Genomic DNA, 21,043 nt, shown 5'->3' with positions numbered 1-21,043 from the left:
AAATCAAAAGTTCCCACGGAGTTTTCAAAAATCTTATTCCACGCGGGCGAAGCTGCGGGCATCAGCTAGTTAATAATATATATAGTTAAAAAATGTTTCTGCAAATAAAAATCTTGTATCTTGTATTATATCCTATTATAATGAAGGATGTCGTCTCACTGTCTAGGTATGCATTTACGCTGCAGTGCAAGTGTCTATATGTGGATATTTTCATATCTTATGGTGCGTTTCCACTGAACCAGAGCGAAGCGGAGATATTGTGTGTTTTCGATCAGGTAACGTGATAATTTTTTTCCAGTCATCTCTCAATAACACGATTAGTTCAAAACACGTGTCAGCTCTTCTCCGCTTCAGTGAAAACGCATCCTTAGTCAAACTACTAGGTGGGTAGCATATTTTACTGAAGCAGGTACCTTAACAGTAGCAATAACTTTACCCGGATATTATGTTATCTACATATAGAATCTTGTTAACATGCCCATCCATCAAAGTCGAAACACAAAAGTGCTAACAATTCCATAAAAATCATTACCTTTTATGGTATACAAAAATCATTTTGAAATATTTTCCATGAACAGAAATGCATGTCTCTACGTCGAGAGTCGGGAGAGGTAATTGTCGTCGCAGTGAACACAGCCAGTGGCATTTTTATCATTTAATAACTTTATCATGAGCCCGCCTACAGGGGACGCTGAGTGAGGAGTCCTCAGTTGCACGAACCGACGGCAACGAGATAGGTTGCGGGCTGTAGCGCGTAGACAAAGTGACCTCGTACGAACAAATTAAAACTGACATTATAATGAGTGCAGCGATGATTGACCCAACCGGCGTAACCGCCGACGAAGACCAGGGATATGCGTTGCGAGCTAAAGTGATCACAATGGTTTGCTTATTCGCCGTTTCCATGCTTGTCGGATGCGCTCCCATGCTCATTTCCATTAAATTCGGCTGGTTCAGGAAATCGAGTGGGCCAGATATGAGGACCTCTAATCAATTGGTGATTGGACTGCTCTCTTTTGGCGGTGGTGTTTTATTTGCGACCACCTTTATGCATTTATTGCCGGAAGTCGATGAAAATATTCATTTGTTACAAGGTAAGAGTATTATTACTGTAAAAAAGTACTTACTTAAATAGGTACTTGTTTTCAGCCTAGCTGCTTGTACGTACCTATTGTACTAAACCAGTAGGTAATGCGGGGTACTGCACTGAGATTCTTTACCAGTTAACCCACAGTTGATGCCCACTTCCGTAAGTTCCGTAACTAATAAAATAAGTAGGTGTTTCAGACATAACGGAAGTTTATATGCTATGTTTTGATTTGTGGTTCTTAGACAAAAAAATATGAAATATCTAGAATTCATTTGATCAGTAACCAATACTCATCCACTATTTACTAACGCAAGTTTTCTATACGGGACGCGGGGCTGGGACTGTGGTCTGTGACCACGTTTAGATGTAGTTGACCATGGCTATAGGAACAATAATTACCAATATTAGGTATGACAGACAGAATCGGGGAAAAAGCTCTCTAAAATAGGCAAGAACTCATTGCAACTTATTCATCAGTCAGTCAGTAATTCATCAGATAAATAAAATGAATGACTATGATACTTATCTGGTAATTTATTTCTGTAATGAAAGGAAGGTAGGTGTTTGTGTGCGACACATTATTATCGTATTCGAGTAGGTAATTAATTGCAGGTAGTTGTATTATTTAACATTCAAAGCATTCAAATTATTATTTACACAGAGATATACGTAGAGGTAATGACCTTTACTGTAATTTAGAGAAGGTAAGGTAGATACACATACAGACTAGACATTTGCCCATGACAGTCCTTAGATGGAACTTCATATCTTTAGCTAGGTATTTAAGTTTTGATACTATAAATAAATGATGAAATGACCTTATCAATAAATATTCCAGTAGGTAAGTAACTATCGAAATAAATCACACTAATATTATAAAGGCGAAAGTTTGTATGTGTTTGTGTGTGTGTGTGTGTATATCTGTTACTCCTTCACGCAAAAACTGCTGGACGGATTGGACTGAAATTTATAATGGAGATAGATTATACTCTGGATTAGCACATAGGCTACTTTTTATCCTGGAAAATTAAAGAGTTCCCACGGGATTTTTAATAGACTACATCCACGCGAACGAAGTCGCGGGCATCAGCTACTACGATATAAGTAAGTGGAACGGTGTTTTGGCGGGTCCGACATCCAACAGATTTATTCATTTTTTCATTTTCATTCTGTTCAGTGTGAAAAAGTTAAGGCCTCACTCGGTATTATGCTGTTGGTTAACACTTAGGTCCGGTTTCCACGAGGAAATGTGGACATAATATTTCTCTCCGCTCCGCTTAGGTGGAAACTGGCCCTTATTTTGCGTTTGAAATATTTACGACCTTGGGAAAGTTTTAACTCGTATAGCACCTATCAACTTTTATTGTATTTTATGTAATTTTTTTTTTGGTGTGCGTGCAATATCTACTTAAGTATGCCTAACTACACTACTATTACCTACGCAGAACAATTTGCGATGGAAGTACCTACTTACCTACTTAAGTATTTAACAAAAAAGTTAAAAAAAAAGTCCCACCCATTGCCAGTTCAGTACTGAGCATCGACCTCCTCTTAGAATAAGAAGGGTTTAGGCCTATGGCCAACCACGCTGGCAAAGTGCGAATTGGCAGATTTTACTCAACCTATGAGAACATTATGGAGAACTCTCAGTTATGGTTTGCTCACGATGTTTTCCTTCATCGCTTACTCCAGCGTGCTGGAGTAAGTACCTAATTCCTAGCTATCCAATTCCCTGCTCCCCGCATAGGAGGCGGACGTCTTATAAAGTACTAATCTATGTCCACTTCTTAACACCCTAGGTGGACTTCGTCTGTGTTGGTGTTAGCTGGCGGGCGTGTTCTGACTTTTTGGAGTGTTTTTTTTTTGTTAAAACTGACTGGAAAGCGCTTTAAGGGGGTGCCTTGCGTATGTCGGCGAGCGCCGGCACAGACGGGGTCCATACTTGTATAGTTTAACTAACTTGTTACAAATAATTACAAACTTGACATTGGCTAATCTTTGTAAAGCCAGACGAAAGAGAAAAAAAAACACCCTAGGTCATAATTAAAATCGTCAACAGAGGAAGTATCTGGGGAATTCCGTAGATATAGTTACAATTGGTAACCCTGTACAAACTACAAACAGAGTCTTATTATAAAGCAGTTAGTACAGTTAACAGATTCAGATTTGATATAGGTGTAGGTTAAACGGTAATTAGGAATTTCCGTGTCACATAATCCTTTGTATTTGCCTCCACTACACCTATAGGGACTAAGTAGGTACTGTTCAGATAAATCAGTTTGCCCTAATCATAGCCTCAATAGCTCAACGGTTATAGGAGTGGACTGAATTCCGAAAGGTCGGCGATTCAAACCCCAGCCGTTGTACTATTGTGGTACCCACTCCTAGCACAAGCTTTACGCTTAGTTGGAGGGGAAGGGGAATGTTAGTCATGATTAAAAATGGCTGATATTCTTTAAAAAAAAATAAGGTAGGTAGGTACTGAGTAAAATAAGATATCCGTGTGGGTGCGTACTTACTGAGTAAGTAGGTACTACCTATCCCTCACTCCGGTTTTCGATTTCTAATTGGATCACAGAATCTAAATATCATATAGCCGAAACTCTTGGACCTAGTAGGTAAGCTATAGGTACAAGTACCTACACTGGTGCCCTTTGTAATAAAGACGACGAAAAAGGCCAGATTTTTGAAAATTGTTTTTATATTGGTTTAGAATTTCAAGCTATTATAATAAAATTATATTCTATGCTATGCGTCTTCAGTAAAAGCTAAAGCTGGTAAAGAGTGCGGCAATAACTAGCAATTAGTAGGTACCTACTAGGTACATATTATTAAGTAGGTAGCTCTTTGTAGTGAATTTGGAAAAGTACAATATCTACTTAAGTAAGTACATCAAAAATATATTAATGAATAGAATATAGGTCAGTAGGTAGGTACAAAGAGCCAATGTGCAATTCGGCAAAACAAAAATTGATTTGATAATTAAATGTATTATTGACATTATTTGATAAGATTGGAAATTGTTTACCTACTTACTTTATATTGTAATTTCTTTATCGTCTTCATAAATACAAATCAAGTAGTGATTAATGATTCATTTTAGGAACATCAGGATAACAATTGCCAAATAATGCATGCTTATCAAGTTGATGATCTAGGTTATCTAGGTGATCCCTCTAACTTTTCGGAGTTAAAAAAAAAAAAATTAGCCATGCTAATCATGACTAATACTCACCTTTCCCCTCCAATTAAGCGTAGAGCTTGTGCCAGGAGTGGGTACGACAATAGTGCAACGGGTGGGGTTTGAACCGCCGACCTTTCGGAATTCAGTCCGCTCCTCAACCGTTGAGCTATTGAGGCTTATGTGCGTAAAACGCAAAGTAAGAGGGATCAATCTGAGGAAACCTGCATGCCTGTTCTTTATAATGTTAGTTTTCAAAGTTGTGTGAAGTCTGCCACTCTTACTACAAATTCTTCTCATTTTGTGAGACCAGTCCTCAATAGTGAGTAGGCGATAGGCTGATAATGATGATAATGAGATAGGATCTATCGGAAAATGCTTCCAACGGCTTGCATATAGCTTGAAACCCAGAAACGTTTGACCAAAAGTTCAAGGCAGGATGCCTTTACCACTAGGCTATTTTACCTACCTACCTACTTGCTTTTGTACCTGGAAGTTACTATGAAGTATTACATTCTAGAAGTTGAATATTGTGTAAGTATATTGCTGTATGAAAGCGTTCACATAGCAAATCGCGTGTAGTGTGGGTGTTGCAGTCCCCATTAGATTCTGTGTGAGGTCTTCGTTCTTTGGAACCACCAGTCACCACCCATTCTTGAGTGATGTGATAGGCTGGTTCGAGTCCCTATGTGATAAAACTTCACGCGTACTCGCGCGTTCTCTGGTGCAATTTTCATCGTGCATTGTTTGATTCGGATACTTAACAAGTGTAAATTAAAAATTTATAACACCCCCGACAAGTGAAGGTTACAGTAACTAGAAAAGAGCTGATAACTTTTAAACGGCTGAACCGATTTTCTTGAATTATGGCTAAGAACACTCGATCAAGTCACCTTTCAAACAAATAAATTAAATTAAAATCGGTTCATTACTTTAGGAGCTACGATGCCACAGATACACACGTCAATCTTATAACACCCCTCTTTTTGGGTCGGGGGTTAATAAATACTAGGCGAAGGACTTAGCTTGTAACTTGTTTAATACCAACTTAGTCGCATGTTTACAATCCCGATTATCATACTTTTTTGTACTTACTTGCCTACTTTAATTTAAAATTAAAATAAGTTGTTTAATGAGCAGCTAGCCTTGTCCCTTCTTAATTTGCAGATTATAATTTACTAGCTTTACCTACTCATCTAATATACCTACCTACCGAGCGACCTTCTCTACTACAAAGCATTGACCATTGTACAAAAAAGTTTTCAAAAACCCGATTAGGTCTGGGTAGGAATTAATTATTCCAATTTGTTATAGTTGTTTTTTATTTTTTATTTACAGTTAGTGTCACTCGGGATGATATTGTAAGGATTCTAATGATAGGTCCCATACATCCCAATTGGTTCAGGCATTTAGAAGTTTTAGAAAAAAAACTCATAGGCTAACTACATGAATCTGAAGACATCACACTCCATTTTTTGGGCAGTCGGGTAAAACAGATCTCTACCGGGTTTGGGTACCTATTTAATCCTTTAGTCTACGAGTATGATCTGCGCAAACCGCTGTGTTGCTAGTACTACAGATTGAACTACTTGTTTTGCGATAATTGTATCTATCTCCTAATAATTCAGGATCCATAGATAGATAGATGCTATTTATAGGTACAGTACCTAGTAAAATAGATTTTTTATTCTTCAGAATCAGGCGACATATCCAAGATGCCAATAGCCCTCGCCCCGTTGATCATGTGTAGTGGTTTCTTCATGATGTACCTGGTCGAAGAATTAGTTCACGTTTACATAAACAGCCGTGACAATAAGACTGCCAACACAAGCTTCACAAGGGTGCTGAGTATACGACGAAGTAGTACAGATGCCGAGGGAACTGACAAACGTATTAAGGAGTTAGAAGCCCAAGCAAGACACCATGGTCACAGTCATTTGGCTGTGGAATCCGATGATACAATTGTTGCCGCCCTTAGAGGCCTTTTGATTGTGCTGGCCCTGTCGATCCATGAACTGTTTGAAGGGCTTGCTGTTGGGCTGGAGTCGTCTGCCAGGAACGTGTGGTATGTAACCTTTTAAAGAATTAAGGCCTAGGTAAGGTAGGTAGGTATAGAGCGCGCAAAACAAGTGATCCAATCTGAAATTGCATCAGTATGCGCAGGAAATAGACTAAGGATTAAATATACAAGTCTGTTTTTGTACAATGCGCAGTCCGTCAGATATGGTCATTATACGCCTTGTGTTTAGATTAGACTACTTGTTTTGCGCGCACTATAGGGGTTCCTTGGTGCGTAGGTATAAGAAATACATAGCATACATGCAACGTACCTATAGTACTCGACAGTCGAGATGACAATCGGGGTATGAGGGGAAGGAGGGGACGCCGAGCACACCCGCACGTCACTCACGCTCGTCCGCTAGCGAGGTTCGCGAGCACTGCGAGGGATGTGCGGATGTGCGGGGCGTTCACACCCGGATTGCCATCTCGACCTGTTGCATATAATTAATACCTACCTACATAATGCAAACGACATAATATGCAGATAGATCATTTAAATAGTGTGCCAGGTAGGTACTATGGCAGGTACGCACAGACGTACTGCATAAAACACTGTGTAGGTTGGTACCTTAATATCATTGTCTGCGTAACTTCACAACGTTCAACGACCTCTTTATGAGATGAGTCATTCTGAACAAAAATCATGTTTTATGAAGTTGTCAAAATTAGGGTATCTAAGGTTGAAATCTATAGAGCACACTTTACTTTGCTTAGACTTAAGTTTCAGTTAAAACGAGACAGATGCCGAGGCTGGCATAAATCTGTCTCTTTTTAACTGAAACTTAAGTCTAAGCAAAGTTAAAGTGCGCTCTATAAATTTGAACCTAAGACATAAGTCTGAACGTGTAAACGTTCATGGTTATAATAAATGGTAGGGCTCTACTTATTTTTCTTCGAAATGACCCGTCTAGTACTTTCGTAGTACAAAGAGGTCGTTGGTAACGTCATACTAACGCTGTGTAAGGAACACTATGTCTTAAAAACTCGAACACTAAACAAGGCTACCAAGCTGACGTAGGTATATATGCATAGAGATTTAGGTACATTCGTTTTAAAACGTATTTGAAGTAGTTAATTATATGAAGGTAAATATATCTATCTATGTGTTATGGTTTGCTTAAGAATCTGTTATAACTCAAAAAGGTTGTTTCGGCTCACCCACCTACTTGAACTCTCTTGTAGATCCAAGTAGGTAGTAGATCTGCATACTATTATATTCTTTGGTAGACACCTACCTGCATTATGAGCTAAGGCAAGGTAGTAGTAGACCTACGTAAATTCACCAGATTTTAATGACTACGCACAGTAAAGTTGATCATACAAAATAAGTCCCTACCATATGGACTACATAATCCAATAGATCCTAGTACTCAAGTATATTCCAAGTAAAGCACTTAGGATATACTTGAATACTTGCACTCACCTTTGCATAAGCACACGAGTAGGTACTTAGGTAAATTACTTATAGGCACTTAAGCATAGGTGAGTACTTGAGGTATTCACTTCCTATCAGCAACATATCTGTAGCCAAAACTCGGCACGTAGCTGTTTGAGTACATTGTCAATTACCAACCACTTCAAATTTTATCTGAAGGTGTCAATTTTACATGTACGTACCTAATCTTACTGGGAAACTGATTGGTGTACTTACTAACCGTTATAAGATGGTTTAACTTAACTATAAAGTAGATGGTCATCTGTTCTTATTAGACTTTCTGCTATCTACCAAATGAATACTGTTAGGCTTGTATTTAATTAGGTATAATACCTGCTTAAATATATTATTATACATGCCGTTATATTTAAATTCGTAAGTAAGATTAGACCTCTGGGTTAGATAGAAGATACCTAATTGACGATCTACTTACATAAAGTATTACCGTTATTTAGGCCGCCGACAAATCAAAGCAAGCATATCATAACATAAAAATATCGATAAAATCTTCTCAAAGAAGGCAGTTATAGATCATATCGAACAAAAAATAACCTAATTTTAATCAAAACATCAAGATTCTAGACACAATATACGAATCGGTTAGTGACTTTACCTTATCGGTTATCCTTTTTACGACACCAGACACTTTGTTCTTGGGATCTTTTGGGCTAATTATATCATAACATGAGATACCTATTTAGATAATATTTAATCAGTGTATTAAACAAGTAACAACCGTAGATAAAGTTGTTTGTTTTTATAATATTTCCACGGTATCTTTATGAAAATCTTTGTTTCTCAATCTGCTCTAGGAATGAAGTAATTAAACTGCATCTGTTTTTGAAGAACAAAATTATGTTTACCTCAGTCATGTTCAATTTGAAAATTTAAGAAACATTTGAAATTTTAAAGAGATCCATAAAATGAACAATGTTACGAAATTGTTATATAAATTAATAAATGCGAAATACTGGCCACTCCACTACGCTAAACTTCAAGTGATGCACACAATTTTCAGACGATTTGTGACCCAGGTGAACAAAGGAAAACATACATAAAATATCTAAGAGCCTTACTTTAACAGCTCCTCAGTATTATAAGGGACGGGCTGAAATCAGAAAGAAGAAGAAAAATAATAAAAGAAATTCTTTATTCTATTCATAATGTGTGTTACAAAAGATGATAATAATCCATACTTAATATTATAAATGCGAAAGTGTGTGTCTGTCTGTCTGCTATCTTTTCACGGCCCAACAACACGGTTTAACCGATTCTGACGTTTGGTACAGAGTTAGCTTATATCCCAGGGACGGACATAGGCTACTTTTTAAACTGTTCCCACGGGATCTTTAAAAACCTAAGTCCACGCGGTCGGATCTAATTAATTATTACAAAAGTTCACCACATTAGCCGTAGCGGCCTACAAATATTAGAAAGCCCTAAAAAGCCCTTGGGACGACAGGTGCGAGGTATACTTAGTTTTCACGCCGCACCTGTCGTACCAAGGGCTTTAGGGCGTTTACTTACATTTCTTTGTCATCCTGATTCTGCAGGTACATGTTCGGAGCAGTCTCAGCGCACAAATACATCATAGCGTTCTGCATAGGTGTGGAACTGCTTGCTGCTGGAACGAAGCGATGGCTGTCCGTGGTCTACATCTTTACCTTCTCCTTCGTGTCAGCGCTGGGCATCGGGGTTGGCATTATGCTGGTGGGCGGAGCTGGAGCGACTGAAGCTGGGATATACTCTGTTGTGTTACAGGTGAACATTTTGGTACAGTCAGCAACAAAGCTAGGTTTGCACCCGCCAGTACAAGCGACTATGGACGCAAACCTAGTTTTGTTGCTGACTGTACTTATATCTGACTTTTTAACCCCCGATCCAAAAAGAGGGGTGTTATAAATTTGACGTGTGTATCTGTCTGTGGCATCGTAGCTCCTAAACGAATGAACCGATTTTAATCTAGTTTTTTTTTGTTTGAAAGGTGGCTTGATCGAGCTATAAATGAAGAAAATCGGTTCAGCAGTTTGAAAGTTATCAGCTCTTTTCTAGTTTTCTTATAGAGGTTTTTGCACGGCGGTTTTTTAAATTTCGAGTTATACTTTCAGTACCTACTACCTAGTTATGAATAGGTACTGGTAGGTAAAGTACATAGGTGTGATTGTGACTTAGGTCTTTAAGCCACTAATCAACAGGTTACTAATGGAGGCATCCTTCCTGCTCTGAGAGCCCGTTCTTTATACGTTTTTATAATCGTCATCATCATCAACCCATCGCTCCGGCTCACCACTGCTGAACACGAGGCTCCTCTCAGAATGAAAGGGTATGGCCATAGTTCGCTACTGGCCAGTGGTTTGGCAGATTTGACACCTTTGAGAACATTATGAAGAACTCTCAGACATGCAGGTTTCCTCACGATGTTTTCCTTCACCGTTAAAGCAAGTGATATTTGAATGCTTAAAACGTACCTACATAATTCCGAAAAATTAGAGGTGAGATCGAATTTCCGACCTCCCAAAATGAGGTTTAGCCACTGGCCTGTCACTGCTTTTTACATGTTTACATAGATACATAAATATTAAATACCTACTCTTTGAAGTGCATTATAATCGTACGTCTCTCAGATTTTATCGATCACGTAGATGATAAAAATTACGAGTCAAATTCAGATGTCACTGTTTTTATCGATGAGTCAACCACTAAAACCCACCTTCGACATAAAAGTAAAATACTAAACATGGTAGTTAGGTGTTTACTATTTTTATCTGTTTATATATTTTTAATAAAAAGGAGATATAAAAAAACGCAGCGAATTGAAAACCTCTCCCTTTTTGGAAGTCGATTATCCTGTAGTATCATGGCGTATGTTAGTAGCAGAGGTAGTACCTAGGTCTGTCTATTCTTCTTTAATTGGGAAGTAATAGGTTTTTTACTTTCTTTTTTTTAAAGAATATTAGTCATTTTAATCATGACTAATATTCCCCTTTCCCCTCCAACTAAGCGTTAAGCTTGTGTTAGGAGTGGGTACGACAATAGTGCAACGGCCGATAACCTCCGACCTTTCGGTTTTCAGTCCACTTCTATAACCGTTGAGTTATTGAGGCTTCAAAAATACTTTGTTCCCAGGGTCTTGCGTGCGGTACGCTGGTGTACGTGGTGTTCTTCGAGGTGTGGCGACAAGACAGAACAGGCCTTATGCAGTTCCTCTGCTCAATACTCGGCTTCGGGCTTATGGTTGCTTTGGAAGCAGTCGCTAATATAGGTTTGTAGAATTTACACTTTACTATTAGTACCTATCAGTTTAGCACTAAAAAAAGGGATAGATATTTCAAATTATTTCGATTATATAGTACAATTTGTTTTGTTTCAGTTGTTTGACGAACGTTGTATGAAAATGCTTCCAAAGACATTTTCTCAAGGAATTATGATACATTATTATGACCTCGTGAACGGTGACGTAATTATTACTTAAAATAATATTATGCCTAAGAATAGTCATTATCTTATCTTAGGGCCGGGGAACATATGGCTGAGCGCAGCGCAGAGCATTTTTCACAGTCAAAATATTACCGACATTGTCCTCATTAAAATAATATCTAAAATCAATTGTGCATCCGTGCAGATACTCGCGCATCCGCGCGCAGTCCCGCGCGTGCTCGCGCATTCTCTGGTAGAAATTCGCGTAATATGTCACGCGATTAGAAAACTTCGCGGGCATGCTCTGCGCTGCGCTCCGCCATATGTGCGCCGACCCTTAGTTTAATAGTATTAAATTTTTCCATCGCTAAATGTTTGACTGAAGAATATATTTTTTATTTATTTCAAGAATTATCCTCATACTTTTTAACAGTTTTTGTATGAAAACGTCTTTATTCTTCAGTTACGGATTTTATTTAGCGGTTGAAAAATCAGCGATTAAAATAATTGTTTGTTAATAAATGTTTATGAATTTACTCAATTGTTTCTTTATTTTCACAAGAGTTAAGATTTGGAACAACTTGCCACCTCCTTACACTATTTTAAGATAAGTAAAGGTAGATTTCGATAAAGGAACAATGAAGATTTTTTTAAATTGTTTATTTATATCTAAAGATCCACACCTGCGCACGCGATCGTACATCTTTGGAAGCATTAAGTACTGTTTCTGTGCGCACGTACGTGTCGCAAACAGGTATAGGTATTATGTTTATACTTTGGTACAGTTCCCAAAAACTCACATGTGCATGCACAGGAAGTGAATGACAACAGCGCCATCTATATGTGAAATACATTTTTTTCGTGAATTTTTTTTTGTGATGCAACCACAAATTCTGTTTCAGATTTATTCCTTTACTTGTGCTATAAGACCCACCTACCTACCAAATTTCGTGATTCTAGGTCAACGGGAAGTACCCTATAGGTTTTCTTGACAGACACGATGGACGGACGAACAGACAGGCAGACTGACAACAAAGTGATCCTACAGGGGGTTTTTAGTTTTGAGGTACGGAACCCAAAAATGACTTCTACCGCGCCATTTTAGCTTTGTGTCAAATTTCATGCCAAAAGTATTAAAATAGTTCAATATCATTATTTTAAAGATGAACTTGAACTGTACTTGACATGACTGTTGAGCCAGAGTTAAATTGGCGCATTCACATTTCTTTAACAATCGGGTGTTTTATTTTTCACTTCTAAACTTTTTCTTAAAAAGGTAAGGTAAAGAAATAATACAACAAGATATAGGTAATATTAACAAATCAATAATTTAATTAAAAATTAACACTTTTATACTAACTATTCTATTCTTAAAGAAAATAGATATTATCATTTATCTATGTACTGTAATTAGTTAGACAAATATTAGGCTGAATGTAAATGAATATTATTACTTTGCGCAGGCGGTATAGACATCTATTGATTAAATTGATTTTAATAACACAGGTCTATATGTTATAAATACGGTTAAAATATATTTGTTACTGGAATATCATGTACTTAGATAAAAACCTGGTGTCTATTCAGACGGACCACACTACAGTCACATCACAGCGGCAAAAATGACGCCACGCAGTGGTCGTGTGTGACTGGTTTCTCTGTTGTATTGTTGCAGCTACAAATTAGTAAGAATGGTACAGTGCTGGTAGGTAAAGTTCTCAAACTATAAGTTTGCCAGATTGAAAATAAGCTTTTTATCATTCTATCTCTCTCTTTCTTATAAGTTCACTATATCCTCGCACTCACTTGATGCTAATTTCGACCCAGACAACTAACTTACGGCTAAAATTAATGCACATAGTCAATTCTATCTGTAATCTCTCGATAAACACCTTTCCTAGCACTGTTGTTATAAGTTCAAAAGAAGGAAAACTTGTATGAGTCTTTTATGACAACAATGATTCTAAATAGCTTATCGACAAATTATGGATAGATTATTATTATTAATTTTAGCCGTTAGAATGTGAGAACTGTACAACCACATCGTAGTCGATCATTTGAGTGAAATTGAAACGATGTTTCAATAATGATCACACGTTGCAACAGCCGTTGAATACGACTGAAAATTGTCGTACTTGTGAATGGAACTACGCATTTACATATATTTTTTTTGTACAGCGACTTTTTTTTGCCGCTGTGGTGTGGATGTGGCCCGTCTGAAAGGACCCATGCTACACTTAAACTAAGATGACTGAGAAAGACATAGAGAAATTTGGAAAATTCTTAAATCTAACGCTTGTACAGAGGGCCAACTTACTAACGGCCATCTCTATTAATGTAAAATTTTACAGTTCAGTTTATTTGAGAAATATTGACGTATTTAGTAGCGGCCCTCTGTACTCGAGTGTATTAGTCAAGCCATCATCTTTAACATTCCTATTCATTACTCCTAAGGCCGGTACAACGTTGCGAAGACGTATTCACACGGATTTACTTAACGCTGCGTTTAGAAAATACACGTTTAGTTTGGAGAATTCAATTAGCTGCTTACAAGGTAGATCTAATCACGTCAAATCGTTTATGTGTAATAACTATAAAGGTTAATATATAATAATAACATGGTAGATATAGTACATGAGAGCCAGTGGCTGGCACAGGTTGAAGCTAGAGTGGGCATCATTAGATAGCTTCCTATTTACTGGCAGGTCATAGTGAAGAATGCCATTGAGGTAAGTAGTGTTTTTCGGACCATGGCGTATGGCGTCCATACAAGAGTGAAAAGATCCATATCCAGTAGTGGCCGTCTATTGGTTTATGACAACAAAGCAGTGTTTTTATGCTTCAATGATCTACACGCCATTTATGAGAGCATGTACCATAAGTGATAAGAAAAGATGAAAAAAGAGACACTTGAACTAACGATTACATACAAAAAATCGATTACATAGAAAAATCAATTCAAACTTTAAAGTTGATAATTCTTTTAGATTCTACATGAAGGAATATTGAAATTAGTTGTGTTCTTACTTTAAATTCAGGAAGACACTGACACTCTTTGACTGAAACACAGCGATTGAGAAAATTCGTGTGAACAGCCCCCAAATTCACTTACAACAATATACTTTAAGTAATAAATATTTAAATGCTCAACTATTAAATATACCTATAATCACATTACAATATTCGTATTAATTGCAACTGATGTCTAATAATTGTGATTGAGGTTTCATTAAATATTGGAAAATTCAGTTCTTGTTAAAATTAACAGAGGACCCTCCGTCATTCGGTACATTCAAACGTAGTCGTATCCTCATTCGAGTATAAGCAACCAAAGACAATTTTTTGTAGACACGTTGAAGAAGCAATTATCCGTGTCTGTGGTTTGCTAAATTTCCGTAAAAATGTCTAGTTTTAAAGTAACACGGGTTTAAAAATTAGTATGTAAATCCTTGAGTCCATATAAGTTACACTTTAGAATAAAATATTTTAACGGGAATCTGGGAAACCACAGACACAGATATTATTTCATAGAACGTATAACATTTCATTGAGATTGATTGGTTCATATTCAAATGAAGGCCAAACTATGTTTGTATGTGTAGCCACTACAAAACATAATATTGTCATAGAGTTCAAAAGATGCGTCTTTTATTTTTTTAAATACCACAAAGTATTCTGAACCTTACTCGACAACGTTGTACTGTGTAAAATGGAATGAAGAGTAGAAAAGAACCTACGCAGTGGTGATATACAGTTGATATACTTTATAGCATTTAAAAAAATACACCGCATCGATTGACTCTGCCGCAATATGCTTTGAGTCTTACGGTGCGTTTCCACAATGTCGTCAACGTAATTTAATCGTTGTCATTTTGAATTAAAAGAGTTGTGGACGACAGTTAGTCGTGTCGTCCTATATGTGAACACCTCCATTTAAATATACAAGCTACGACGTTGTAAACTGCACGATTATTTATCGTCACGACACAGTGACAACGCGCTCTTCGGCTTAGACCTATAGAGCGTACTTCGACTTTGCTTAATGTTTCATTTAAAACGGAACAAATCTACGTCATCGAAATAAATGTCTCTTTTTAACTGTTTTAAGGTCAAAGTCTTTTCTATAGATTTCAGTCAGCCACCATATCAATTATAGATATAGACTGAAAATAACTCGTTCGGTATAGTTACAAATTTGCTATATTTAAATTTTAAATACCAATGATACATGTTTAGCATATTTTAAACAGTGTTATAGTAACATAATTAATCTCACTATCATTTTAGATATTAAAAATTTCTATAATCTAAGATATTTTTTTTATTAAATGCGTTTCGAGAAATATCTGTGTATGCCGAAGGTAGTCTATTATTATGGTCTATCGAAAATATGTGTATTCTATGATTGAGCTAAATTGGTACTTTTTATTATTGTTCCGAGCAAAATATGTCATAAGCTTAAACTCTTACATTAACTATGAAAATAAGGTATTTTATGTCTTTTTACATCGTTTTTTTTTTTAATTTGTTATTAAAGAAAAAGGAACTTTGGCACATTACATAAATAAATAACGACCAAAGCCAATTTATCAATAAATCAATAAGACGATATTAAAGCTTAATATTAAATAAAATGTATGTATCTGGAACCCTCCTATAATACATTTTTCTTTTTGCATTTTCATAAGTTATTTAACTAACGAATATTGAATATTATTTTCTAATTAATAGCACATAAGTGGCTGTGGTCTAAATTTAATAATGCCCAATAAAAGCGAAGAGAAATATAGGCAAGTAATACTTGAAATTAAAATCATAACAAATAATCTCTGATATATTTAAGTACTTGTAAGAAGTAAATGACTATTATTGCGTTTGACTTATTTCCTGTCTGACTATACAGTATCGTACTCAATTCTTTTATACCTAGACACGAGAATAATATATTTTTATACACAAAACAGTGTTGCCCACTTTTAGTCATCAAATAATAATAATAATTCTTATATGTGGCAAAGACTAGTTTGAAAAAGCTAGACAATAAACGCGGAATATTGTCGTAGTATCTGCATCCGCGCGAAATAGTGAAATACATCCCGCTATGAGAGTAGTAGTAGCATATTAGCTTTATGAGCTACTTTTGTGTCAAAAAAAAAACGAATCTGTCTATCTTTTTCCTTTAGTCTGTGTTCCATTGCTATGAGTAGTGAATAAAATTAGGCTATTTGTTTTTGACGCTAGTTACAAATAGTTTTTTTTTAAGTAGAAATTGCATTTCTAGTAACTTTTTATTAAATTTTAGATTAAATTACTAAAAAACCTATACCATTTACAGTAGATAACTCAAAATATTTGAAATCATAATTTATTAGGTATAAGTGAATGTAGAATTAATGGAGAATTCACTTCTAATACTTACTTGAAGCTACTTATCGCTATCTCACTTTGACCAACAAATCAGAGCGAGACATCGGACCCCAGTGGGATGTGATCTCTCGCTCTCGCTCGGCACACGAAGCGGGATAGAAATAAATAGGTTTTGCTTCAAATAGGCATTACTAGTAACCAATCCAGATATGTATTATACATTCATGGTAGGTAAAGGTACAGTTTAAAGTAAGGCAACCCCATTTTGTCAATCTCGTTCTGTTATATCCCTTGCACTGGTGAAGCGATGAGGCGTTTAGGATTTGAGCAGCTTGCCCGCTCGCTGGTTCGCCACCGCTATGCGAGTCTCGTTGCTTTCACCCTAAAACATTGCGTTTACAAATTATTAGAATATTGTAAAGGATATTCGTCCAATTTAAGGTCATAGGATACGTAACGTGTTTTTTTCTCGTGCCAGACGGAACGAGAGGATTTCTTGACATCTCTACATAGTATACAAGTGTAAATTAAAAATTTATAACACCCCCGACAAGTGAAGGTTACAGGAACTAGAACAGAGCTGATAACTTTCAAACGGCTGAACCGATTTTCTTGGATTATAGCTAAGAACACTCTCGATCAATCTACCTTTCAAACAAAAAAAAAACTAAATTAAAATCGGTTCATTAGTTTAGGAGCTACGATGCCACAGACAGATACACACGTCAAACTTATAACACCCCTCTTTTTGGGTCGGGGGTTAAAAATAAAATCGCATGTCGCTGTCTGTATGTACGCTTAGATCTTTTAAACTACGCACCGGATTTTCATGCGGTTTTAACGGATAGATAGTGATTCAATAGGATGGCTTATACCTATATTTATATTTAATATTGTTTTGTGTTAGTTTGCGATAATTAATAAGCACCCGTGCGAAACCGGGGCGGGTCGTTAGTCGTTGCATATAAAAATGTAGCGGCAAAATATATACGTAAATCAAATCAAATCAATCATTTATTTGCTCTAAATGCAGGTTAACAAAGATATTACAATTATTCATTTTAGTATCACCACATTTGCCATGCGATGGCGTGCAAATATTTTATAGAGGCTAACTAGAAAACGGACGGAACGGGACGCATTGACCCGTATATTTTTAACCCCCGACCCAAAAAGAGGGGTGTTATAAGTTTGACGTGTGTATCTGTCTGTGGTATCGTAGCTCCTAAACTAATGAACCGATTTTAATTTAGTTTTTTTGGTTGAAAGGTGGCTTAATCGAAAGTGTTCCTAGCTATAATCCAAGAAAATCGGTTCAGCCGTTTGAAAGTTATCAGCTCTTTTCTAGTTACTGTAACCTTCACTTGTCGGGGGTGTTATAAATTTTAAATTTACACTTGTGTCGATATATTTTTATATGCAACGATGTCAAGAAATGGTCCCGTTCCGTCCGGCACGACAAAAACACATTACGTATGATATGACCTGTAGTTTGTAAGCACGCAGCGACATTTTCACGTACAGTTAAAGCGTGATAGACGCGGACGCAACAGAGCTCAAACACATCAGACAAAACACTTTTTTGACTAGTATGTTTAAGATATAAAACCTGCCGCGAATGTGATACAGTTGCAGTCCATGTAACTTTGTATACATTCGCAATGTGCGTTTGTAACTCTACGTGAAAATGTCACGCGCAAAGAGCAATAATGTTTGAAAATGGATTGTGACCCATTTTATGTAATTTTTTAAAGGTCAAGTGTTGAGAATAAAATAAACTTTGTGATAAACAAAATAATTGAATGACAAATATATTGATTGATATTTTTTTGTCAGTTATAAGTCAATAAACGCTTAATTTTATAAGCTTTGTATTGTAGATTCCAAAATTTTGTAGTGTGTATTGCAAAAGGGGTGAAAAAATATAAACTTAGCGTATAAAATGAAAAGAAAACAAATATATAAGTCACCTCTTATTTAATATTTTTTGAGCATCTATGTATATGCTCATACTAAGAATAAATTATTAAGATAAAATAGGTGAGTTATGCAAGTAATATTTTTATAATATTTTCTATTTATTCAACCAGTGAAATATCAAATTGCAATAAATATCAAACTTATACAACTGATATTTTTTTAAATATATATTTCATAACTTACACTACACTAAAACTAAGAAAGCAAGTGCGTTTATGTATATAAGTAAGCTTATCAAACGATTTTAATACCTGTATAATACCTGTATAGTTAACTAATTGTGGTTATAAAATAAACAAAACTATTGCTCGTCAAATTTCAGTCCCTGGTTGCCTAAAGGTCAAAAAGAATTTATTATTAACATCTTAACACTAACTAGGACGGGCCACTGTGCAACGCTTTGCATTAATAAAATCCTCATCTATTCGCTTCCATGTATTATACAAGATCCCTTTCACACTAACTAGCGTTTCTCCAGCTTAGACGTTCATTAAACGATTAATAGTATCAAATAGTTAGCGAATCGCTAACAATTTGATATTATTTTTTACTTTAGGCATATAATAATGATTTCAAATAATGTTTTTAAGCTTATTTCGTGGTATAACGACATTTTATATTGTGGATATTTGCCGATATTTCGACTCATGCCAGACCAAATTAATCGTGGTATGTACCCATTATCCACAATATAAAATGATTTCATTCCGCATTATTATCCTTGGAATTTGACGAGCTATAACAATCACATATATATACACAAGCGTTTTGCTTGATATACCAAGCGGTGCAGTTTGCGTAGGTTAATTAAGTGCATTAAAAATATATATAATATACTCACGGACGTTGTCGCAGACCTGTCTGTGTGAGTGTGTCTTTGTGTGTCTCGTGGTTGAGGCATAGTTAATACAGACATACATGTACAAGTATGCACACAAAATGAATGACAAGAGATGATTTTACTTCAAACTATTATACTTTTTACAGATCTTACCCCTATAGTATAGAAAGAGAAGTGAAAAGTAGTAGATTTTTTTTGTGAAAATGTCCATTTTATATTTTATTAAGAATATACTAACGTTATGTAAACTATTTCTGGGAATGCTTTTTAAAAAAAGTAGGTCATAGTTGCTAAATATAATTTTATTACTTAAAGTATGTGACATACTGATTCATGTTCACTTTTTCCTCGCCTAGTAAACTTTATATAAATAGAAAACTAAACTAAATAAAAAAAAAGTATAAAATAAAAGTAAAATACTCATAACATATTATAAGAAAAGTTTACAGTTTATTCAAATATCTATAAACTTTTTTAAACTCTAGTTTACAAATATTGAGTGCTTTCACCAATTCATAGAAGCAGATATGTTTTTGAGATATGCACAAATCCGAGGAAATCATATTTCGTTTGTCAAAAATAAAAGTTATACTTTTCATGAATTGAATGGAGTGGATTTTTTTAGAAGTTGTTTGCAATTTTGTGCACGCTATTTGTGACTTTAATGACATTTTAAATATCGACTAGATTAATTTCTTACAGGGAATGTATGGATCGTCGTGTTATTTCAATGAAGTAATGTCGTCAGTGTGGCTCAAGCATTATGTTAGGCTCAAGGCACATTGCGGCAGAGATAAAGAGGCGCGGCGCGACGCAACGCTTCCACTCGAATATGTTTCAAAGCAATGTACAAATAACGGGTATGAAGCTAATTCTCAGCAACCAAGACGTGGTTGAACGCTTAACGCTCAACGAAACAAACTTGTGAAGCCGCGCACGTTATTGTTTCATTTTGCTTCACACAAAATTTTCAGTATATTTTAAGATTATTAGAAAAGACGAGTTGCTCCACTTCGATTCTGCGCCAATATGCCTTGAACCTAATCCTTCTTAAATTCCCACAAGTACGCACTGTAAGTACGTTCATTCTATCTTTACTGTAAATTAACGAACATTCGCTGTTATAGCAATTGCTTCCACCATTTTTTTCAACACATAAATGCTCCTATGAAATGTTTTATGAGATCTGGTGCGCAGATTCATGAAGTTCAAAGAGACGTTAATAACTAACACTAATTTCTTAATTTCGAACTATTATCACATATCAACTCATCCTTTAGCATCATTCTAATAATATTTTTTTAATGTTTAATATTAACGCTATACTAAATCAATTATTTATTTTTTATTTTTTTATCAATCGAAAATAGTTACACAATATGACGATAACATGAATAGGATATTTTTTTTCGGTTACATAATATTGGTTATTGAATGTTACCACATGCAAAAAGCGACATTGTAATATAATATTTTTAACGTAGTATGTCAACAACGGTAAATTCACTTTCACAAAATAATAAATCTCAATATTCAACTACTTGACTAGTGGGTAAAATATTTTAATGGTTTTTTAAAAATGGTTTAAAATATTTAGATGTTTTTAATAATTGGTCTACATAAAATGAGCACCAAACGTAATATTTTATCTGTTGAGCGTTTGGATTACAT

General features: G+C 35.7%; 2 protein-coding genes across 4 annotated transcripts in view; one reads left to right on the top strand and one right to left on the bottom strand.

Annotated features, from left to right (window-relative positions):
* The first annotated feature begins 478 nt into the window (after window positions 1-478).
* Window positions 479-11,720, top strand: LOC123874979 (zinc transporter ZIP1-like). The gene is made up of 5 exons (XM_045920574.1): window positions 479-1,094; window positions 5,967-6,336; window positions 9,321-9,528; window positions 10,894-11,029; window positions 11,138-11,720. Exons 1-5 carry the CDS (start codon window positions 800-802, stop codon window positions 11,143-11,145), a joined length of 1,017 nt encoding a protein of 338 aa, XP_045776530.1. The 5' UTR covers window positions 479-799; the 3' UTR covers window positions 11,146-11,720.
* A 767-nt stretch (window positions 11,721-12,487) lies between these two features.
* The window catches only part of LOC123874982 (synaptosomal-associated protein 25), a 32,508-nt gene continuing 23,952 nt past the window's right edge, over window positions 12,488-21,043 (bottom strand). For all 3 annotated transcript variants that reach the window (XM_045920579.1, XM_045920580.1, XM_045920578.1), the window contains one exon: window positions 12,488-16,933. In XM_045920579.1, coding sequence (XP_045776535.1) covers window positions 16,868-16,933 — 66 coding nt within the window. In that variant the 3' untranslated portion in view covers window positions 12,488-16,867. The remainder of the gene's footprint in view (window positions 16,934-21,043) is intronic.

Source organism: Maniola jurtina, chromosome 19, assembly GCF_905333055.1.
Source record: "Maniola jurtina chromosome 19, ilManJurt1.1, whole genome shotgun sequence".
NCBI lineage: Eukaryota > Metazoa > Arthropoda > Insecta > Lepidoptera > Nymphalidae > Maniola > Maniola jurtina.
Note: the sequence above shows the minus strand (reverse complement) of the source record. Positions and strands in the feature narration are given on the sequence as shown.